At 42.4% G+C, this 19,993-nt stretch overlaps 2 protein-coding genes across 3 annotated transcripts; both read right to left on the bottom strand.

The window, feature by feature from the left end:
- Positions 1-2,689: 2,689 nt before the first annotated feature.
- Positions 2,690-10,124, bottom strand: ntaq1 (N-terminal glutamine amidase 1). Of its 2 annotated transcripts, none has more exons than XM_082520557.1 (6): positions 9,879-10,124; positions 5,032-5,131; positions 3,655-3,705; positions 3,420-3,565; positions 3,235-3,336; positions 2,690-3,123 (listed from the first exon to the last, which is right to left on the bottom strand). In XM_082520557.1, exons 1-6 carry the CDS (start codon positions 9,932-9,934, stop codon positions 3,051-3,053), a joined length of 528 nt encoding a protein of 175 aa, XP_082376683.1. In that variant the 5' UTR covers positions 9,935-10,124; the 3' UTR covers positions 2,690-3,050. The 2 variants fall into 2 exon arrangements, with proteins under 2 accessions (XP_082376683.1, XP_082376682.1); XM_082520556.1 differs by having other exon boundaries at positions 3,212-3,336; positions 9,879-10,121.
- Positions 10,125-10,697: 573 nt separating this feature from the next.
- bop1 (BOP1 ribosomal biogenesis factor) lies at positions 10,698-18,829 on the bottom strand. Its single transcript, XM_082520555.1, has 16 exons — positions 18,605-18,829; positions 17,561-17,725; positions 17,360-17,437; positions 16,378-16,532; positions 16,181-16,298; positions 15,904-16,005; positions 15,612-15,824; positions 15,333-15,494; positions 15,162-15,242; positions 15,014-15,083; positions 14,203-14,335; positions 13,257-13,443; positions 12,871-13,162; positions 12,623-12,707; positions 11,192-11,299; positions 10,698-11,098 (listed from the first exon to the last, which is right to left on the bottom strand). Exons 1-16 carry the CDS (start codon positions 18,668-18,670, stop codon positions 10,945-10,947), a joined length of 2,169 nt encoding a protein of 722 aa, XP_082376681.1. The 5' UTR covers positions 18,671-18,829; the 3' UTR covers positions 10,698-10,944.
- Positions 18,830-19,993: the final 1,164 nt, after the last annotated feature.

The raw sequence follows: 19,993 nt of genomic DNA on the forward strand, positions 1-19,993 counted from the left end.
ATATATATATATATATAGATAAAGATATAATTTTTTAATTTTTATTAGTTTTAGTTAACATTGAAAACGATACAGTAAAGAAAATTACAAACAAACTAACATATATGCAGTCTGGAGTTTACATTTCTTTTTCCACCTATCAAATTTCTTTTTATGGTGTGTTTTTGGTGCCACTTCGGAATGCTTTCCACTTCCTCCATTGTCTATCTTTACATCCCATCAGTCTAATATTGAATGTGATTTTTTTCCATCTCTGAGATACCCTCTACAATCCTAATCCAATCTTGTTGAGTAGGAGGGTCTGGGTGTAACCACTTCTTTGTGATTGCTTTTTTAGTTCCGGCTAGAATTATTTTTACCAGATATAAGTCCTCCTTTTGTATCTGTTCCTTTATGTTTCCAAGGTACATCACTTGACAGGTGTTTAGGAGTGCATAACCCAGATTATTATCTATGGTCATTTTAAGGTCTTCCCAATACTTTTTAATTCTTATGCACTTCCAGGATACATGTGAATGATCTGCTTCTGTTTCTCCACACAGTCTCCAACATTTCTGTGGACTTGAGATCTGTTTACTTTTTATTTTGGATGTAATGAAAAAACGCATCAAATTTTTCCAGCAAAATTCCCTCCACAACGGCGAATTCGTTGTGCTGTGTTGTATTTCACACATACTAACCCATTCCTTCTCTGTTATAGTTATGGCAAGTTCAGCTTCCCATTTCTTTTTAAGGTAAAAGGTTGTGTCCTGTCTATCTTCTTCTAAAGATCTATAGAAGGTGGAAATTGCTTTGAATTGTTTATGTTCATAGCAATTTTTTACTAGTCCAATAACACCCAATGGTTCTTCAAGCCATTCAGTCTTTATTTGCTTTACACAATAGTCCCTTACTTGCAGATATCTAAAAAAAAATCTCTATTTTCCAATTTGTATTTATTTTTTAGTTGTTGGAAACTCAGTAGTGTTCCATTTTTCATTAGAGTAAAAACTGCTGTAATCCCTTTTAACTCCCATCGTTTGAATGTTTGGTCCAATTGTCCCGGCTTAATTTTTTTTTCGTGTCTAAACCATCTCAGCAAAAATAATTGTTCTTTTAACTGATGTTTTTCTATTACTGTGTGTCTAATGTAAATTTCACAATTTGATTCATTCTACTTTTGTAAGAGGTCATTGTTTGTCAGAGATAAAAATTTGAATTTTGTTTCCCTCAATTTCTTTCTCAATTTCCTTCCACCGTGCCTCATAATCTGGTCTACACCAACAAACAAGAGGTCTAAATTGGGCTGCGTAAAAGTATTCCCTTAGGTTAGGCAAAGCCATCCCTCCCTTACACTTCGGGAGTTGAAATGTTGTTAACCTTGTTCTGGGCTTCTTCCCATCCCATATAAACCTTGACATCATCTTATCCCATATTTTAAATTTACTTTGAGGTATAGAAAGTGGGAGTGATTGAAACATGTAAAGCAATCTTGGGAGAACGTTCATCTTTATTATTTGGATTCTAGAGTAAAAAATTTGTAGGTATTGTTGACCACCGTTCTAAGTCTCTTTTGTTACCCTCCACCTGATTGTAGTTTGTGTCAAACATAGCAGATAATGATTTTGTCAAGGTTATGCCCAAATATTTCATGGTATTCAAGTGCCACTTTAGTTTATATTCATCTCTAATCTTTTGAGAAGGTGTATAGTTGAATGATAGAATTTGTGTTTTGGATACATTAATTTTGTAGCCCAATAAGTGTTCGAAGGTATGGAATAGTTGCATCAAACACTTGTCAGGATCTCGTAAAAAAACAATGACATCATCAGCAAATAATCCAATAAGATGTTTTTGTCCGGCTAGAGTTACCCCCTCCATTAAATTTGTTCTTAAGAGTAATAACTCCTGCCGATCTTCCTGATCCATTTGAAAACCATAGGTCATTGTCCCATTGCGTTTTCCAAAAAGCAGTATCCTTTTAAACAGAGTGTGATTCTTGAAAAAGATGAATAAAAAAAGACAGTATTCTGTTGATTTGCAAACAAAAACAAAGCTTTACGCTTAACAGTGTCTCTTAAACACCTGACAATGAGAGAAAAAAATTGATATAGACAATGTGGCCTTAACACAAAATAATGAACAGTTTACTTCCCTTAGTGAACATAGTACTGACATTAACAACTTTTAGCCTGAACCTCAAAATTGTAGATAATCCCTTATGTGACATCTGTAACTTTATACCTCATCAGCGCCGGTGCTGCTTGATCCTCAGGCGAAGTGGGTGCACCTCCTTTCCCTCAATAATCACACGGACCCCGGCAAAGTGAGCTCTTTTTCCTTCTTTCCTTGCAGTGCTCTGTCAGCAGAGGACATCTTCAGTGACTCTCAGGTAGTTTTTTCTTCAGGAAGGTGTAGTTTTTAGCTTTTCTCCAGATCTGGTCGCAAGCTGATCTTGTTGAAAACCGAATGATAACCAACCTTGACTTCTGATTTTCGTTGTAGCGGCCCAAGTGATGAACTACATCAATGCTGTCCCTAAATCCTGCACTAGTCTACCCGACAACGGCGCAGCAGATGTCAAAAACCTCTGATGTTATTTCTGGAAACTGACAATCATGTTAAACATACCAACTGTACCCCAAACAAACAGAAACCTACTACTGTTTCCTTATTTTTAAATTCTAACAGTGAATTGAAGATGCTCAAAGACATTATGGAGAGTTTTATTGATCGGGGTGAAAGCACTCTTCTGATCAACAAGTTCACCAATAAGTCATCAAATGATCAATATGTTCATATGTACATCGATGGTTTTTGGCTGAACAACTATCAAAATATCTTGCATTTTATAAGGGGGTGGGACAATGGTGAACAGTTACAAGAACAAATTTCGTTTCACATGGTCATGTGGGACAGCAGCTGGCAGGAGGACTCTTCATTCCACTTCAAACATCTGGAGCCCACAATCGAAAAAAACCCCTCAAAACCACAACTACCACGATCTTGCTGCTGATGAAGAAGAGGATGAGGCTGATGAGGTGCTTCCAATGTATCTCTGCAGGAAGTGGTTAAGGCTGAAGACCACACCCCAGCCGATGGCAGGGTCCATGTTGATGAAACCATCTAGGTTCATCTGGCACTCTGAGGGGAAAACGCAGCCCAGTATGATGACATCATAACTAAATGGTACACGCGATTACACACGCTAATAACTGGGAAGTCATGTGACCTGCAGTGCATATAGGGGCGTACGTAGGGGGAGGCATCTTCCACGATCCATCAGAGTTCCTCATGTGAGATCGATCAGATGCGAAGTTCAACAGGAAGCTGTCAGCAGGAACCACACGAAACTTCCTGGCAGACAGAAGGGGAAATTGTAACTATGATGTCACTCGGGTGTGTGTAGTTTCCTGTCATGATGCTCAGCTGTGTCTTACCTGTGGTATTCTGGTCTGATGTCACTCTCTGAGCGTAAGGCTTGGGCAGCGTAAAGCTTCAGGCTACAGGGAAACGAGAGCGTTGAATCCAGATCATACACTAGAGAGTCCGATTGATCTGCCTGCAGCAGGATCACATGGTAGTCCTGAAACAACAATGTTATCTTTAATGTCATTTTGACATCATTTGTGTTTATGTCTGTGCTCTCACAGTATTAACAGTGACATCACAAACCCAGATAACCGGCAGCTCTCCGTGTCCAGACTTCTGCTTCCACAGAGGAACCTCAAAGGAGAACAAATACAGAACATCAGCTTTAGAACCTCACCTGAGATGTTTCAAAAAACCTAAAAAACCAAGTGGATGTTTCTAACCCAGCTCTGAAATGTAATTTGCCTCCTCCTAGCATTTCATGCGCAGAATAACTCACCTGGGAGTTATCCAGGAGGCATCCTTGCAGGATGCCCGGACTACCTCAAACTGGCTCATTTCAATGTGGAGGAGCAGTTGGCTGTATTCTGAGTCCCTCACGAATAACCAAACTCTATCTCTAAGAGAGAGCCCAGCAACTCTTTGAAGGAGACGCATTTCATTCAGTTTCATTTATATAGCGACAAATCCCAACAACATTTGCCTGAAGGCACTTTATATTGTAAAGTATATAAAATAATAGTTTCTTCATAACCTCTCAGACCGGTTTCCTCTTTTTCTGTATTTCTTTGGTATAGTCGTGATTAACTTAAGACGGTCCAGCCTTCATATGTTACTTTTTGTTTCTATGCCTGCCATATTATGTGCTTTTTAACCTGGTACTCCAGGAAGCAAACAATAATAACTCAGTGGGCCCTTTCACTGTGTGTGTTTACATTCTTGGCAATCTTCAGCAATGAGCAAAAAAGTTTGTCACAAATCCTATGCTGTCATTTCTTCCAGACCCCTCAGGAATTCCGTGTATCCGTATGCTGTTGCGTCAATCTGGACTCTAGATCATGACATTTAGCAGCTAGTTTAGCCACTTCTTGAAGTGCAAGACAGCAGTCCTACGTATTGGTTTAATATGCATGCTGAAGGATATATCCTGATCAAAAATGACTCCAAGATTCCTCACAGTGTTGGAGACCAAGGTAATGCCAACCAGAGTAAGCATATTGTTAGATACCAAATTCAGAAGCTGAAAAGTTAGAGGTCATCCAGGTCTTTAAGACATTCCTGCAGTTTAACTAATTGGTCTGTTTTATCTGGCTTCATGGGTAGATAAAGTTAGGTGTGATCTGCATAGCAGATATAATATGTGCTATGCCTTTTAATGCTCCTATCACATAACCCCGTGGAACTCCATAATTAATCTTGGCGACGTCTGTGGAGAGGACTGTCCATGTACATAAACAAATTGGAATCTATTACATAGATATGATTCAAACCACTGCTGTGCATTATGTTTAATACCTACAAGCATGTTCCAATCGCTGTAATAAAATGTTTCCCCACCACCTGCTCCAACTCACCACCAGACGGTGATTAATTGACATAGAGCAGCAGATCTGATGATACAATTACAAAATCCATCATCTTCATTTTAAATCTGACATTATACTGGCATTTGGTTCTCACCGTTCTCGTCTCATTGGAGATGAAGATCACAAACAGATGTTCCAGCGGTGCGGTTCTCTGTTTTCTGACATAGTCACAGAGTTTCCAGACATTTTCTTCACTGCAGAACAAGAACAGACAGAAGGGCAACAGACAGTCAGCCTGTAGGACTTCCTGAAAGTTCTGAAGGATTAGTGTGTCCTGCTGATCCATATGATCGTTTTTATTGATGGCTAATAGAAAATGTTTCACCAAGTCTTTAACTCCAATTCCAATTCCACACGTTGCTATCAAAAACATTCACTCCTTAGTCAGAACCTACACAACACAGAGAAAAACACACACCTGAGGACAGTCAGAAAAAAGGGATGAAGAACTTTTCAAACCGGAATCTCACTGAACCTGAAAAGAAAGTGCTAGCCAAAGGACTCCATTTTGCCATTTCTCCTCAACAGTTGCCCATAGTGGACCTCATCACAGCCACAGAAACCGCCATACGGATTAATAAATTATCACAAACAGAAGCAGAGCAAATCAAGATGAAAGTTTCAGCCACCCTCTCCAGTGCCAAAGTCCCTCCGTCTAACCTCACAATTAGAGCTGGGCGATAGAACGATAACGATATGTATCGCGATATAACTTTTACTCGATAGAGAAATTAAGCTATCGCGATAGACCTCGCCGCTCTTGTCCTCTTAAAAAAAAAAAAAAAAAAAAAGGTCAGCCAATCCAAATTAAGTAGCGCAGAGCCGAACCAATCACAGCCGCAGCGTCACGTCGCGTGACTTGTTAGTACAGCACAAGTGCCAAGCCGCACGTGTGTTTGTTTGGGAAGCAGCCAGCGCGTAATGGAGCCAGCACGTAATGGAGGAAATGAGTGTGCCGACTAGAAAAATCAACCGAGCGTGACCGAAGAGAAAACAGATGATGGTTCCAATGCCGGAGAGATTGTCAAACGGAAGAGCCAAAGAAGTTCCGTAGTGTGAAGGTATTTCGGCTATTTCAAGTCTGACAAAAAACAGAGTAGCGTGCACTGTAAATTGTGCCGAAAGCAAGTCTGGAAATACAATAAACTGGTGCATGCGTCACACTGTGCGCCACGTTATTGTTTCGGTGAAATGAATTTCTACAATACTGTTAATTCTACTCTCTGCAGTGTTTAAATGCTTACATATACACACAGTTACTGTCCCTCCACACATACGACTCGGTTCTGCTTCTATGCCCCAGCTTTGTTTACTTTTTCCCACCGAGGCTTCTAGACTTCTGATTGGCCAACATTTCTGCACGGTTAGGAATCTAGCGCCACCTGCTGCTTTGGCATGTTCATAGCAGCGTTTTCCTTCATTTCTGCCTTTACGTGTGGACGGGATTATTTTTTAAAACGAAAACGGAAAATCTCCGTTTTCAAAAATACCCGTGTACGTGTGGACGTAGCTTCAGTCTCTGACTGGAAGCGCTAATTCGTCATTCGGCTTTTGTCAGACTAAAGTAACTGTTAAAAGTGTTTGAAAAGCTCACCTATACAACAAGGAGAGATTGAGAATTTCCTTTTAGTTCTCAGTTTATTTGATATTGACAAAAGTTAGTCAGTTTTGTCTGTTATTCTGTAAAACAAACTAAGATTTATTTTTAGAATTAATATTTTGTTTCTAAGTGGAATTGACAATTTAGTTTGTTTCGTTTGTTCTATTTTGAAACTTAAACGCTTTAGCGGCTGCCTTTTGTGTAGTTTGCAATATTTGCCTTTATTTATCTGAAAAAGTCTCATGTTCCTTAAGTACATCTACCCTGTTGAACTTATTATGGGAAATAAATATTTAAATAAAAACAAGCTGCTGATTATTTCACATTTTACTTGTGAGCAACGGCACATTTAAATCTTACAAATATAGTTATTTGGCTTATATCGTGATAGATATCGTTATCGCCTGAAATGAAAAAAACATATCGTGATATGAAAAAATCTCATATCGCCCAGCTCTACTCACAATACAAGAAAAGAAGGCCGTCGCTTCCCTGAGCATAGACCACAACATCACCAGCTGACAAAGGAAGGTGCACCGTGGTCCTAAACACAACAGATTACCACACAAAGATCACTACTCTCCTCAGTGACAAAAATACCTACGAAGCCTTAAAGCGAGACCCCACAAGCAGCTACAAAAAGAAAGTTATAGCTTGCCTTCAAGACCTTGAAAAGGACAAAATCATTGAGCGCCCTTTATATCATCGCCTAAACCCAGGGGATGCCATACCCTGCATTTATGGACTTCCTAAGATCCACAAAGAAGGTGTCCCACTCAGACCCATTGTTAGCAGCATAAACTCAGCTACTTACAACATTTCAAAACACCTAGCTACCATTTTAGCACCTCTGGTGGGGACCACCACATATCACATCAAGAACTCCACCGACTTCACCGACAAGGTCCAGAAACTTAACCTGGATCCAGATGAAACCATGGTGTCCTTTGATGTAATAATAATAATAATGGATTGGATTTATATAGCGCTTTTCAAGGCACCCAAAGCGCTTTACAATGCCACTATTCATTCACTCTCACATTCACACACTGGTGGAGGCAAGCTACAGTTGTAGCCACAGCTGCCCTGGGACAGACTGACAGAAGCGAGGCTGCCATATCGCGCCATCGGCCCCTCTGGCTAACACCAGTAGGCGGTAGGGTAAAGTGTCTTGCCCAAGGACACAACGGCCAGGACAGAGAGCCCGGGGATCGAACCGGCGACCTTCCAGATACAGATACGATGTTTGCCTTTCCTGGACTGCGCCGTGCGCATTGAAGAGAATGGAAACCTCAACATTGAAGTTTACTGGAAGCCCACACACACGGACCAGTACCTCCTCTTTGACTCCCATCACCCTCTGGAACACAAATTTGGAGTAATTAGGACCCTACATCACCGGGGAGAACATGTTCCCTCTAAGCCTGAAGTGAAAAAGAAGGAACACACACATGTTAATGAAGCTATTAAAACAAGCGGTTATTCTAATTGGGCTTTCATCAAGTCTGCAAAGATGCACAGAAAAGAAGATCAGGCACCAGCGAGGGAGGATAAGAAAGAAAAATGCAACAACATTGTCATTCCCTACGTAGCCGGTGTATCAGAAAAACTCCAGAGAGTCTTCTCCAAGCATGACATCCCAGTTTACTTCAGACCCAGCAACACACTCAAACAAAAACTAGTTCATCCCAAAGACAAAACTCCTAAACACAAACTTAACAATGTAGTGTATGCTGTACAGTGTAGCGAGGAATGCCCAGACCTCTACATTGGAGAGACCAAACAGCCACTTCATAAACGCATGGCACAACACAGAAGAGCCATCTCCACAGGACAAGACTCGGCATCTAAGAGGACAAAGGTCACTCTTTCGAGGATGCAAATGTTCATATTTTGGGTCCTTCACTCTAGTTAGCAGTGAGCGCAGCACACGCCACGTCCGATATGAAAGGGCCTTTCATATCAGATCAGGAGCGCTGATATAAACAAACTGAAGCAAGAGCGGCAGAGGCTGCTTGGGCTGATCCGCTCCCTGGAGAGTGACATTGAAGACCTGAAGAGGCAGATCTCTGGAGATGAAAAGACCAGTCAGGACAAGGAGAGAAAGAATCAGGAACTGGAGAAGTTTGTTCTTGAATTCCAGCTGAAAAGCAGAAAACTGAGCCTCTGCAACATGACATCAGTGTGAAGAAGGAGCGGATCAGTCAGCTGGAGGAAGAGCTGATACAAACCGACAAGAGCAATGCTCAGCTGAAGCTCACCGTCTCTGAGCTGAAGCTCAAACTGAAGACCAGAGACAAAGAGATGTACAAAGAGAGTCAGAAGGTCAAAGATTTGGAGACGCGTCTCCAGCGATTGAAATCAGACCTGGACAACTGTGTGGGCTTCATCCAGGAGCCTAAAACCCTGAAGGACAACATACAGATGCTATACGCTCGATATGTCCAGCAGACTGAAAGGGTGGAGAGAACCAATGCAGATGATACTGTTCAGAAGGCGCTGCGTCACCAGTGTGAGCAACAGGAGAGGACAGTAAATGGCCTCAAAATGAGGCTGGTCAAATCTGCAGAGGAGCACGAAAAGGTCTACACCAAAATCATGAAGGAAACATGACTCTGATAGCTGAAATCAACAAGCTGCGGAAGGAGCTGCATTTGGCCAGGACTCAGGCTAAAGACGTCAAAGATCAGCTGGCTCTCTTAAAGAAGCCCAAGAGGTCACAGCCCATCAGAAGAAGCAGCCTACCAGGAGCCCAAACAGCTAGGAGTCAGCTGATTGTCTTTTACCTCAGCAATAGCTCTGCAACTAACACACAGCAACAGATACACATACAAGAAGAAAGTTGTTAGTATGATTGTTGTATTCATTCTTAATGTAAATTGATAATGAATGTGTGGATTTGTATGTTACCATAGCAATTTACTGCAGAAAACAATCATATTGATAAAGGTTTGATCACTGACCTGTTAAAAAAATAAAAAATAAATGAAAGGGCCTTTAAAGAAGATGGGGCGATAGTCAAACTGACCAGCAGATGTCACTGTGGACATGGGTTTCACATTTTTTCGAAGCCTCGATACAGTTCGGTTGTATGTTTGTTGATAACCTGATATTACCACTGTTTAAAGGAGGATTATTATTCCTTTAAATGTTCTTGTGATTTTTATTCTCTCACTGACACATTTAAAGAAACTGCGCTAAAAATTAAACGGAAATCTGAACTAGCCAATCATTGTAGTTGCAGCTGCTTTGACCAGACGTGTGTTTACAATTCTCAGGAGCCAAGTAATGTTCTGACACAGAGCCTGCACGTCACCTGTTGCAGGTATGTCGGGACTCACCAGTAGCAGCTCGTGTACACGCAGTCCTCGCGCGTCGGAACGAGTCTCCGATTCATGATCGGGTGTTACACTGAAAGAGCTCCAAGGGAAACGGGCTGACGCCAAATCCGCTAAGGAAAGGGGACTTTCAAATTAAAAGCATCGACAAAGTAACAGTAAGACTGGGGTCTAACTGCTAATTTCACTTCGCTGCCGCCACAAGAAATTAGCTTCAGTGCTCCCTTATTTACCTCCTACATTAGTGACACTGCATCCTTCATGAAAGGAGAACACCGTTTACAGCAAAGCACTATGAGAGAAACAAACTGACCTCTGAACCTGTTAGCTAGCTTAGATTTTCAGAGAATAACTACTTTAGCAGTATACAGTCCCCATTCACTCAGGAGTTATCCTTCTGCTCAGCACCATAAATCATCAGAAAAGACTTGTTTTTCATTAAATCTCTTAGAAATTGTAATTTTTGTAAACATCTGCACTGCAAATTTCTCAAGTTTTAATTAGATTTTAGATCAAATACTTCATCAAACTGAACTGAACAAATCTGTTCATATCATATTGATTATACGGTGAACTAAAAACTACATGAGTGAAATTTTCTCACTGAAATATAAATAAAACCCAGACACATCTGGATCATCACTCCAGAAACTAATTCGAAACAAGCTAATGAGCAAATCTAAAACTAGAATAACTGTGGTGAGATGGGCGGAGTTCACAGGGGGTCCAGGCTCCTCAGCTAACTCTGTAAATATGGCTGTCATGATATCTGAACTTAACATCTTAAACCTGATCGATCACCCACAAATAGCCAATTATGCATGTTTTTATTCATCTTTAATGGCCCTAGACAGGAAAGGGATGTCACACTGCTGATCAATATCAGCTCCTTTCACCAGACTGACAGCGCGCACACACACTCTCAAAAACAGTTCAGTTTATTCAAAAAGGAACTGACATCACAGCAAGGAGACCAGTGAGGCAAGGACTCATGGTGTCACATGTTAAGACATTGTGTCTGAAAGTAAAAACATTAGAAAAACGGCATCTGTGGTTGCTAAGCATGTTGCTATGTGAAGAGGCAGATAGTAGCATCAGCGCCAGAGGAGAAGACCCAGGGTTGCGTGGGGTGAAAGGTCACATCCAGAACACCAAGATCATGAGTCATCACATGACCTCTGAGGACTTTCACTGGGACGATGAGTGGATTCTGCAAAAGGTCACTGTGGAGGTAGGAAGGAGGGGTTAGAGTGTAACTGAGAGGAGGAAAAGTGTGTGTGTGTGTGTGTGTGTGTGTGTGTGTGTGTGTGTATTACTTGTAAACAGTCCCGTGACAGACTATCACTGAGCCATCATCCGACGCCGAGGCAAACAGCGGGTACAGTCTGTGATAGGCCACACCCCTCACTGCTTTCTTATGGTGTCTGCAGAGAGAAGGTGATCCATACCACATGATAAATGATTAAAAACAAACAAACAAAAGAAAACAACATCTGATCAATATGTAGTATTCAAAAATCAATGATGACACACCAATGTCAGCGTCATGACTGAGTACACATGCTTTGAGACCACTCTGAACCAATCACAGCTCTGATTTGTTTGAGGTGAGACTCAGGTAAGGTCTTTGTTTGCTCAGCAGGATTTAAACTCCTCACCTTCCTGGTGCACGTCTGACTGAAATCTAATTTCCTGAACTGCTGCACCTGCTGGACTGTGAAGGCACTGCAGATCTTTCTTCTTTTTTTTTGTCAATTTAAACAATGCTGCTTTATGTACAAATCAGCTCTGGCTATGCAAAATTCTGTTGGCATCAATGTATAAAATGTGAAAAATACAAGCTGAACACAAGAGGGAGCATTATAAAATAAAATAAAGAGCTATAATCATTTTAAAACCGGGATACCATACAAATAAACTACATGGCAGTTCTGAATAGAGTAATTCACACTTTTCTTAGGGTTTAAATGTAAACCAGACACTTCAGAAAATATGTGGATTTTATTGATGACAAGAGGGATTTGTTCTGACCTTTTGAGGAAAACTGTAGTATCATCTACCAGCTGAGTGCTTAGGTCTATACATGTGACATTGTGATTTTCATAACAGTCACAGCTTGTGTGACTGTTGCGCAGTGGTTGTGGTTTCATTGTCAGAGTTAGGCACATCAAATGTAGCAGATATGAATTATTTTAGATTCATGCACTGAATTCCACTTTCATACCAGCTGTATAGTGTCTAATATAAAGAGAGCATAAACAGTGATGGTAATTACCCAGGACAACTCAAACTCACAAAACACTTGTTAAATTTAGGTGTGTAAAGAGCAGTAAACCTCCAAATCTGTAATTAATCTTAAAAATATTCACTTGTTAACTCTTAACCCACCTGTGCTTTCCCTTTACTCAGCATTGATGCAGCTGTCTGTGAATCTACTTAATTTATAACTTCTGACAAAGTCTAGTCAAGCTGTGTTAGATAATCACTCTAACAACACCACCTTCTGTAGGGGACTGCATAAACCTGCAATATTTGTAACCTTGAGAGTTACTAAGTACAGCCACCATTTGAAGAAACCCTGACCCCCATTCTGGAGATCAGGTCTGAACGAAGACAGGAGCACTCAAGGTCACCTGTAGCTGACCAAGACATTGCTTCCATTGTAACAATTAACAAAGTGGTAATGTTGACAGCTCATGTCTAAAAGGGTTAAACTCAGATGATCAGAGTGACTGGCAGGTACGTACCGGAGCATCTTGTAGGGTTTAGTTGACAGATCGAGGTCAAACCAGCTCAGCTTACAGTCATAACTCCCACAGATCACATGATCACCTGCAGACACACGAACAGACAGGTGGGACAGCTGTGAAGAGAATACTGCTCGTATAAATACAAATGACTTTAGGACGAAGCAACTGCGGTGAGCGAAATGACCATTGCGGCGGGTTTATTGGAGCCTTTAAAACTTGTGTGTGGGGGACTGGGGTGCGGTTACCTCCTGGATGGACAGCCATGCTGGAGATCCACTTGGAGTTGGTTTGGAGTTTTTTAGTCATTTCTTGTTTGACGAGGTTGTAGATGCGGATCGAGCGCTGTGTGGCCACAAAGAAATAGGGCCTGATTGGGTGGAAGGATATGCACTGGACCAGGCCTTTGTTCCTGCTGAAGGGGTTCTGACTCCGCCTCCGGCTCAGCTGGTGGATATACACCTGCAGGTGGCTTGTGTTATCTGGCATCACTGATGCTAGGTAGTCTCCTTTAGCATGCCACACCACCTGGTGAACAGCCTGCAGAGATCAACAGCGATTAGGCCAGATGTGGATCAGAGTGGGGGGGTTTAAAAACAAATGAATAAATCAACCAATCAGGTGGTTTTCTCACTTTGGGGTGTTGGATTTTGAGGCGGAGCCCCTGGTTTAGCTCTTCCCCCTCAGCCTCGCTCCAGACAACAGACCCATTTCCTTCTGCTGGCTCCTCCCCCTCCTGCTGGGCACTGAGGAGTCGTTCTGACGACAAGATGACCTGTTTATCTGCCAGAGAGGGAGACAGGATCAAGACCACAGAGTCCCTGAAACCAGAGAGAAACAGAGGGACAGGATCACATCAGTGGGAGAGGAGGGAAGAGTTTAAAATCCTGCTTGTTTCTAGAGTATTTAAAAGTATAATGGGAGGCAGATCCTTAAGCTTTCAGATCTCCCTCTGTGGAACCAGCTCCCAGTTTGGATTCAGGAGAGAGAAACACTCTACTTTTAACATTAGGCTTAAAAGTTTTCTTCTTGATAAAGCATATAGTTAGGTCTGGATCAGGTGACCCTGAATCCTTCCTTAGTTACGCTGCAATCGTGCTCATAAAGTTGGATGTCCACAACAACAAAAAACCCAGTTTAAACCATCATTAGAAATCACTGAATTAAATTATTAATACATGCTCTCTTCCTCATATGACATATTTATCCCCATCTCGCTCCAGGGGTTATGTGATTGATGGGATATTCTTTGTATTACTGTAGGACAGGGGTGGGCAACCCCAGGCCTCGAAGGCCAGTGTCCTGCAGGTTTTAGATGTGTCCTTGATCCAACACAGTTGATTCAAATGGCTAAATTCTCCAGAGGCTTGAGAACGAACTAATCATGTGATTCAGGTGTGCTGACCCAGGGTAATATCTAAAACCTGCAGGACCTGGAGTTGCCCCCACTGCTGCTGTAGGATCTTTACCTTAGAATGCACAGCACCATGAAGCAAATGCTGTTGTGATGTTGTGCTATACAAATAAAACTGAATGTCACAGGCAGACGGAGAAAGAGAGAGAGACAGAGAGGTGCTCACAGGGCAACAGCCAGCAAACAGACAGACGGATTTGGGTTCCAGGCAACGCTCTTCACAGCTCCGCCCACCTGGACCGTCTTCATACAACGAGACGAACAGACCTCCCAGAATCTGACAGAGCCATCATCACTTCCTGTGAACAGGGAGGAGAGAGATTACAGTCCCGCCCACACTCAATGAACCCATCCAAAGGATGCATGTTTTATTTAAACATCACCTTCAAACTGGGTTTTCAGGAAGTGCTCTGACCACAACACAGAAAATTCAAAGAAAAGAAGATAAAAATGAATATGGAGTTTAAAAAAAAATTTAAAAATCCAAAACAGGTTGTTTTTAGGAAGAATTTCAAAGACAGAGTCGTGAAAAGCATTATCATGGATACTCTGTGGCAGTACAGTCGGTCTTTACAAAACACAGACTCCTGAATCAAATACTTATTTCCTGATACTAATTCAAAGACGACTGGACTCCGCCTTTCCAATAAATACACCAAGGAAAGTGTAAATGGATAAGACCACACAGAATAAAGCTGCTTTGTGCACAGACACAATTTGAGATTATCAGGCTGAGGTCTCTGTGTGGAACTGTCATCATGTCTGGTTTTAAAACAGTAACAACAGAATGCTCATCTTGAGACTCAATCAATGAAGCTGCCTGCATCTTTTACACACTCTGTGGTGCAGGTGTGTAGACTGGTCGGTCAACAACCCTGCCTGGGATCAAACACTTGACTCTCACTGTGAGCTTTACACCACTCCGTCACGATGTCAACAGTTTCTATTGATGTGTGAGTGGGACAAGCTGAGGTTACCTGAGGCAAGCCACTGTCCCGATGGAGACACACTGATAGAGCGAACCAGACCGCTGTGACCTCGATAGACCTGAACACACAGATAAAAGATGTGAGAAAGGGTTCACCACTTTGTTTGTGTGCATGTGTTCAGGTGTGTGTGCTGTACCAGCGACCGTGTGGTGGGAAATGGCTGAAGGTCCTTTGGTTTGGGAAGTTGGGGAATCAGATCCTCTGGATTCACATTCACCTACATGCAGACAAACAGGAAATTATTTAAACTGCATGCCTAAAAGGGCAGCTCCAGCTTTAGGTAGTAGGACAGACTGAGAAAGGTTACCCTCATCTTCCTCTGTCGTGGGCACAGATAAAGGTCCAGGCAGCGCTCAAACCTCTCGTGGATGAATTGAGAAAATGCTGGAACCTGACGGAGGCTCGAGTACTTCCTTGGAACAAACGGCAACTTTCTGTCTGCTGGATCCTGTTGCTCCCACAGTGCTCGCTGCAGACAGGTGAGGCAAGTGAGGACAGACAGACGGGGGGGAAGAAAAATGTGTCTTTGAATGCAGTTCTATCTATCCTCTGAACAGAAACCAGGTGAGGCAACGCATTGACAAACCTCCTCGTCAGTAAACAGATACTCGGGCGGTGGGTTGTAGGACTCATGGTGACCAGGTAAAGGGATTTTGGGGGCGGGCAGGTGCATCTTATGTCTGGCCAGAATGGAAGAGTCTTCGCTGGCCCACAAGTTGTAATACCGCCCCCTGCCATCATCCTCTACCCGCCTGGGTTTGATCCAACCCATTTTTATGGCATGGACCAGTTTGGACACCTGCAGACAGGCAAGTCAGACATGTGAGTGACAGACAGCTGAGAACAGCCAGATAAGCCAAGTGAGTCAGGTGCATTACCTTCTCCTTCTCTGTGAGCGAGGGGATAAAGCTGCGTTTGTCTGCGGGTCTGTTGGTGACGGGATGAATCATCACGTCGCTGCTGAAGAATTCTACCATTGGCTGCGGAAGAGGGGTAAAGAGACAGGTAGCCAGCGTGTTCTACATTTTTAAGCCACACTCACTTCTTCTAGCTGGTCTGGGACATGTGGGGGACATGTGGTTACTAAAGGGTGGATCAAGCAGGTAAATGCGAGGCTAGTGAACAGAACCCCGGTGTCACTGTGTGAGGGCATACCTCATACTCATTGAAGTTGACATCTCCAAACTGTCCTCTCTGCAGACGGTTCACCAGCTCCACCTGATCATCGGACAGCACAACGTCACTTCCTGTCTGCTTGTCATGCACCGTTCTCCTGCAGACAGCAACCTGTTAGCTTCATCAGCATTCCCTATCAAACCTATGAAGAAGTTAGCATCATGCTAACTGCTCACCAGTACTCCGGGTTCTCCATCTTATCCAAGAAGTCATCAAGCTCATCCTTGTTCCTTATAGGCTTGTAGATTTTTTTCCCATCCAGATTGTACCCAATGTGAGGGAAATCTTTGTACCACTCCATAGGAATGTTCCCCACTGTGTTCCTGATATCCTGAAGAACAATGTGAGCATGAGAAACCACCACAGGATGGAGAGGAGAACATAAAAGAAGCAAATGCACCAATCAGAACATGTGTAAAGAAACATGTATCCTGTACAAAACATGTTGTATTGTAGCCACTTTAACAGGAACACTGACAGGGATTTGTCTTAGTTATGCTCACATATATCACAAGGCAAATGTTGATTATGTTAAATTTGGTTATGGATTTAACAGGAGCCAAAGAAGAGAAGCCAGTACGGGAGAAATATACTCTCTCTTTTTAGTCCCTGTAAGTTTTCTTACTGTAGCATTTTGGAACGATTGAAGGCTTTTCACGGAGACTATGGATTCTCTGAAGGCTCTCTTGTTAATCTTTTTTCTTTTAGTATTAATAGTATTATTTTTATGGATATTATGTTAGGTCAAGGCCAGGTTGGTAAAAGACAGAAGAAAGCCGCTGAAGACCCAAGGCCACACATTCAGATGACAACCGTGTGTCTACTCCAACCAAGGAACTATGGACAGAGCTCCCACAGTCAAGGGTAGGTGTGACAGGGGCCAGAGGCAGCGGGTGGATGGCCAACCAGCACAAGCTATGGGTGGGCCCTAAATCCCAGACCCCTTGAGAACGACACCTGGGGGAGCAGGGATTCTCATCACAGCTTTTTCAGGCTAATAAAGGTCAACATTGGGTGAAACAGAGAACTCTGAGCTTCACCAGGAGCAAAAATCTCCCAGCTTTTTATTAGTGTACATGTGGCTAAAATTGCATACAATACACCAGACAAGCATAAGAAAAGTAATGACAAGCACACAAATGAATAAGTTTAGATCACCTCTTCATCTGAAGAATCGTGTTCATACTCATGTTTCTTCTTTTCTTCACTCACTTCTCCCTCTTTTTTTTCCTTCATCTACAGATGGAACAAAGTTCAGGTGATGTTCTGCAGCAGAACACTGAGGACACTTTTAACAGCAACCAATCAGCAGTCAGAGCAACACAGAATTAAAACCCCTCTTATCTGCTTACACTTTACCTTGTCGTCATTGTCATCAGATCCCTCTTCCTCATCGTCATCAGATCCCTCTTCCTCCTCAGAGTCACTCCCAGAATCCTCCAGTCCTGAGTAGACACTGTCCTCGCTATCTGATAAATCATCATCCTTATCTTCATCAGCAGGTTTCCTGTTAAAGTTGAAGATCTGAGAAGGAAAACCCAGAATTACTCAATTAAAAAAACATCAGTTTTTTGCTGAGATTTCCAAGAAGAGTGTAATTAAAGAGCAGAAAAATAAAACCTATGAATCATTCGCACAAGCTAATAGCATGTGCGAATGATTCTGTGAGTGATCACACACACTTAAATCAAACAATAACCAGCAACTAAAACCAAAACATGTCAAATCAGGATAAACTTATGTACTCTACTCAGGATTGACATCACCCTGTGCAACCCTAACCGTACACATGTACTCTGACACACTACCTGCTGCAGTGCTCGTTCCATCACAGTATGTCTGAAGGTTCTCAGTCATCCAGGTGATCGTAGTCAAAGGAGCTTGCAAAGAAAAGCGTCTGGACTTCTTTAAGTTGCTTGAAGATGTTTCACCTCTCATCCGAGAAGCTTCTTCAGTTCTATGGTCAAATAGAACTGAAGAAGCTTCTCGGATGAGAGGTGAAACGTCTTCAAGCAACTTAAAGAAGTCCAGACGCTTTTCTTTGCAAGCTCCTTTGACTCGTTCCGTCACAGTTTTACTGCCATTTGCGTCACTGCTTCCATGTTGGATCGTTAGCTCTGGGTCGGTGAGGTTGCTCCGACAATGCGAGTTAAAATCTGAGTTGAGGAGGTCTTCCGTTTAAAACTCCGACATTATAACGGAGCCCTAACCCGAGACTGACATCACATATGTGCACAGAGGATAGTTCTGTGTTTATTATAGAAGCAGCATCGCCCCGGTCCGGTCTCATGGCTCTGTGTCTGCTCTGAGGGCTAAACAGCAGCCTGCCCCGTGTTAGCATGCTAGCTCGTTACTAGCATGTTACCAGATCTTCATCACTTTCCTCCTGTGTGTGTGGCTCACCTGGTTCTGCTCCTCATCCTCTTCTTTACTCCTCTTCAACGCTGTTTTCCCCCCTGCTTTCTTCATCGCTCCTCTCCGGTCGCTCCACGCGTTTCTATCCTCCTCGATTCAACCACGTGAAACCGAAGGTTAGAGGTCACGTGTCACAGCTCGAGGGCGGGGCCTGCTGGTGACGCCTCGAGCTTCTGGCAGAAAGTCATAGTTACAGTGACACGACCTCTGCCGGGGAGTTTGCTGTTCTCCCCGGCTCAGATATTTGAAGTTTACGCAGCTACATTCTGGCCTGAAAATATCTTAATAGTTCATCTTGCGACCCAGAAAGAGTAATAAGGGTAATATTAAAAGGAGTAATTAAAAGTAATAAGGGCAATATTAAAACTAAGTTGCTGCAGTAGTAGTAGTAGTTGGAAGCTGGAATTAGCTGGGCCAATCTGGGATATGGTTTTTCAATTTTGTTGTCCGGGTGGAAAATCGGGAGAAATTCGGTAGAATGGTGACACCGGGAGATTTTCGGGACGGGCACTGAAATTCGGGATTCTCCCGGAAAAATCGGGAGGGCTAGCTTGTATGACTACGTCCCGCTGGTTAGCCACCACCACTTTGTCCGTATCTGGAAGTCCCACAGGATCTTAGCTCAGTCATTCTCGACCACCTTAGCTGGCATCTCCCATTTTGACCTTGGGACTTCCAGGCCATTCCTCAGCACAGATGTTTCTGTATAGTATACTCTATTGCCTGTTGTAGTGTGTGCTAGAAATTAGGACTGGGCGATGTGAGGAAAATATGAGTAATATGACTAGGGTTGCCAACTCCCTGAAAAATAAATAAGGGACACCTCGTGGCCAGGGCCGGGCGACCCAGTTGTCTTCACCCTTCCCAGTGTGGTGAATTTTCTAGCTCTTTTTTTGTGTGTGAAATTATTTTTTTTAACCCTTTGACTTGAATTTGATTTAAGTAGATGTGTATTCTTTGTGATATGAACACATGTGAAACAAATGATCATTTAGCCATTTATTTTTAGCTCAAAATGACAACATTAACACATAAAACAGGTCTCTTTCTTAAACAGAAGCCTGTCATGCTTAACTTTTGAGAATATAAGTAAATATTTCTTTAAAAGAATTCTGTCCTGCTTAACTTAAAATAATAGAAAACAATAGAAAGAAAAATATTCTTGTAACAGTGCACATTTAGTGCATTTAGTACAATTGGCTTCAGTTGAGGTATTATTTCAGCTTTTCTAATGCTAATCAGCTGCTCCCGTTTGAAAACCCGCTTGTTCCCATGATTACGCATCTTAACTCATCATCATTATTCATCTATGTATTACTTTTATGTATTAGTCATCTATTTGTTGTAATCATCCATCCTTGCAGTCGTTTATTACAC

The sequence above is a fragment of the Aulonocara stuartgranti genome (genome assembly GCF_965226115.1).
Source record: "Aulonocara stuartgranti genome assembly, chromosome: 22".
Lineage (NCBI taxonomy): Eukaryota > Metazoa > Chordata > Actinopteri > Cichliformes > Cichlidae > Aulonocara > Aulonocara stuartgranti.

Coding starts and splice junctions, on each gene's coding strand:
- ntaq1 (XM_082520556.1), bottom strand. CDS start 9,934: ATGAATCGGAGACTCGTTCCGACGCGCGAGGACTGCGTGTACACGAGC. Junction 3,706..5,031: donor TCTCCAATGAGACGAGAACG/GTGAGAACCAAA, acceptor TTCTCCTTTGAG/GTTCCTCTGTGGAAGCAGAA. Junction 3,566..3,654: donor GAGAGCTGCCGGTTATCTGG/GTTTGTGATGTC, acceptor TTGTTGTTTCAG/GACTACCATGTGATCCTGCT.
- bop1 (XM_082520555.1), bottom strand. CDS start 18,670: ATGAAGAAAGCAGGGGGGAAAACAGCGTTGAAGAGGAGTAAAGAAGAG. Junction 17,438..17,560: donor CTGATGACAATGACGACAAG/GTAAAGTGTAAG, acceptor TTCCATCTGTAG/ATGAAGGAAAAAAAAGAGGG. Junction 14,336..15,013: donor GGGACAGTGGCTTGCCTCAG/GTAACCTCAGCT, acceptor CCCTGTTCACAG/GAAGTGATGATGGCTCTGTC.